This window comes from Leucopleurus acutus (assembly GCF_964270905.1).
Source record: "Leucopleurus acutus genome assembly, chromosome: 7".
NCBI lineage: Eukaryota > Metazoa > Chordata > Mammalia > Artiodactyla > Delphinidae > Leucopleurus > Leucopleurus acutus.
In genome coordinates, this window is record NC_139150.1 from 103,786,621 (window position 1) to 103,789,433 (window position 2,813).

General features: G+C 44.2%; 1 protein-coding gene across 1 annotated transcript; it reads left to right on the forward strand.

The window, feature by feature from the left end:
* Positions 1 to 655: 655 nt before the first annotated feature.
* On the forward strand, positions 656 to 1,385 carry LOC309963578 (large ribosomal subunit protein uL22-like). Its single transcript, XM_082842030.1, has one exon. The coding sequence runs from the start codon at positions 674 to 676 to the stop codon at positions 1,226 to 1,228; it is 555 nt and encodes a 184-aa protein (XP_082698156.1). The 5' UTR covers positions 656 to 673; the 3' UTR covers positions 1,229 to 1,385.
* The last annotated feature ends 1,428 nt before the right edge of the window (positions 1,386 to 2,813 follow it).

Here is a 2,813-nt window from a genome sequence, read left to right on the forward strand (position 1 = left end):
GGCTCAGCGGCCACGGCTCACGGGCCCAGCTGCTCCACGGCATGTGGGATCTTCCCGGACCGGGGCACGAACCCGCGTCCCCTGCATCGGCAGGCAGACCCCCAACCACTGCGCCACCAGAGAAGCCCAGAGAGCTACTGTTTTACCAGAAGGAAGGAAGTCCCAGAACTCAGGATCTGTGTCCACAAGTATGGCATCACATCTCAGATCAAACCTGAGTTCTGAAACTAGGACTCTATTTACAAAAGCATATTTAGAACTTCTAGACTTTTCTGAGCTTTTTGTTGTTAAAGCAAAGAAATGCTATGATGAGGTGTCCAGCCTACGTGTAAAAGGTTCCTTCAGAATAAAAAGACTTAATTGAAAACATTTTACTGGAAGTAATTCCACACTCTGAGTAGTATAGCTGTTATTGGTCTTACCCGTTAAATGGGCAGCAGCCAAACTTTTCTCTTGCCCCTTTTATTAATAGGAGGACCACAGACCTGTTTAGAAACAGCCCCAGTACAAGTGGAGGTGACTAGGACCACCTAACACACACCGCCTGCCATGAATTCCTAGAGAGGAGATTGTTTTATCTTTTATTCCAATTATTTGCTCTTGCTTTGGGCATAGAATTGTGTTTAAAAGCTTTGGGCCTTTTCCGGTTAGTGGCCTGAGGTGACCTCTAAAAATGGTTCGCTATTCACTTGACCCAGAAAATCCCACAAAATCATGCAAGTCGAGAGGTTCAAATCTTCGTGTTCACTTTAAGAACACTCGTGAAACAGCCCAGGCCATTAAGGGTATGCATATCCGAAAAGCCACCAAGTATCTGAAGGATGTCACTTTAAAGAAGCAGTGTGTGCCATTCCGTTGCTACAATGGTGGAGCTCATAGGTGTGCCCAGGCCAAACAGTGGGGCTGGACACAGGGTCGGTGGCCCAAAAAGAGTGCTGAATTTTTACTGCACATGCTCAAAAATGCAGAGAGTAATGCTGAACTTAAGGGCTTAGATGTAGATTCTCTGGTCATTGAGCACGTCCAGGTGAACAAAGCCCCCAAGATGTGGCACAGGACTTATAGAGCTCATGGTCGGATCAACCCATACATGAGCTCTCCGTGCCACATTGAGATGATCCTTACTGAAAAAGAACAGATTGTTCCTAAACCAGAAGAGGAGGTTGCCCAGAAGAAAAAGATATCCCAGAAGAAATTGAACAAACAAAAACTTATGGCCCGGGAATAAATGCTGCAAAAAATAAATGCAAATAAAAGTAAAAAAAAAAAAGCTTATTGAGCTTGGGCTTCCCTGGTGGCGCAGTGGTTAACAATCCGCCTGCCAATGCAGGGGACACGGGTTCGAGCCCTGGTCCGGGAAGATCCCACGTGCCGCGGAGCAACTAAGCCCGTGCACCACAACTACTGAGCCTACATGAGCCTAGAGGCCGTGCTGCAACAAGAGAAGCCCGCACACCGCAAGGAAGAGTAGCCCCTGCTCGCCGCAACTAGAGTAAACCCGTGCGCAGCAACGAAGACCCAACACAGCCAAAAATAAACAAATTAAATAAAGAAAAAATATTATTGGGCTCAAACTCCCAATGAATTCTGGGATTCTCGTTTACATCTGGCCTCTGTCTGACCACTCCCAGTGTTGGCAGATGACTACCGGGTGAGGCCCTTCTGTCCAGTAACGCACAGCAAGGGTGGTCAGGAAACATCCCAAGGGCGAGATGGATCTTCCCAATATTTGTCTGATATTTCTGTCCCCCACACCAGTCTGCTTTCTTCATTGAGTGTAATGTAACCTGCCAAGGCAGGTCCAGCTCTACAAGGTACAGGACCCATGTGTGTGTTATATGACTGGGTAATAAAACCCAGCGGAGACAGTGTTGGAATTTACGCTGTAGCGTATCCTCTTTTTATTTCCTTCTTCCATTATTTCAGATAAGTTAAACTTACAGAGTTATACAGTTGGTAAACTTACAAGGGACTTCCATCTACATCATGAATTCTCAACACAGGCCAAAAAATCTTACTCATTTTATATGTAAAGCACAAACGTACATACAGTTCATAAACAGATATACAGTATATCTGGTGGTATGAAAAGTTTATGGGAAAGGGCAGTTAGCAAAAGTATATCTTTAAAAGGCTTCCTTAGGGGTGAGACAGTGAAAGAAACATTGAGAGACGCTGACAGACCAGTGTTTTCAGATCAAGTAAATCAGAATCTAGGCACGGGATCCAAGCAACACTATTTTTTTTTTTTTCTTTTGGCCACGCTGCATGGCTTGTGGGATCTTACTTCCCCAACCAGGGATTGAACCTGGGCCTCCAGCAGTGAAAGTGCCGAGTACTAACCACTGGACCGCCAGAGAATCCCCAACACTATTTTTTAAACTATTTTAAAAATTTTAATGAATGAATGAATGAATGAATTTATTTATTGAAATATAGTTGATTTACAATGTTGTGTTAGTTTCAGGTATACAGCAAATTGATTCAGTTATACATATACATATGTATTCTTTTCCAGATTTTTTCCCCTTATAGGTTATTACAAAATATTGAATGTAGTTCCCTGTGCCATCCAGTAGAACCTCGTTGGCTGTCTGTTTTATATACAGTAGTGTGTATATGTTAATCCCAAACTCCTAATTGATCCCTCCCTCCTAAACTATTTTTCTAATGCGGTAGAAAAATCCACAGCCGGGATTGCGAACCACTGACCCAGATCGACCCCCTCTTATTCCCTGGGGCAACTGAGAACCAAAGAAGAGAAATAACCAAACCAGACAGCCGTAAGTCCCTCCTGACAGCTATGCCAACGT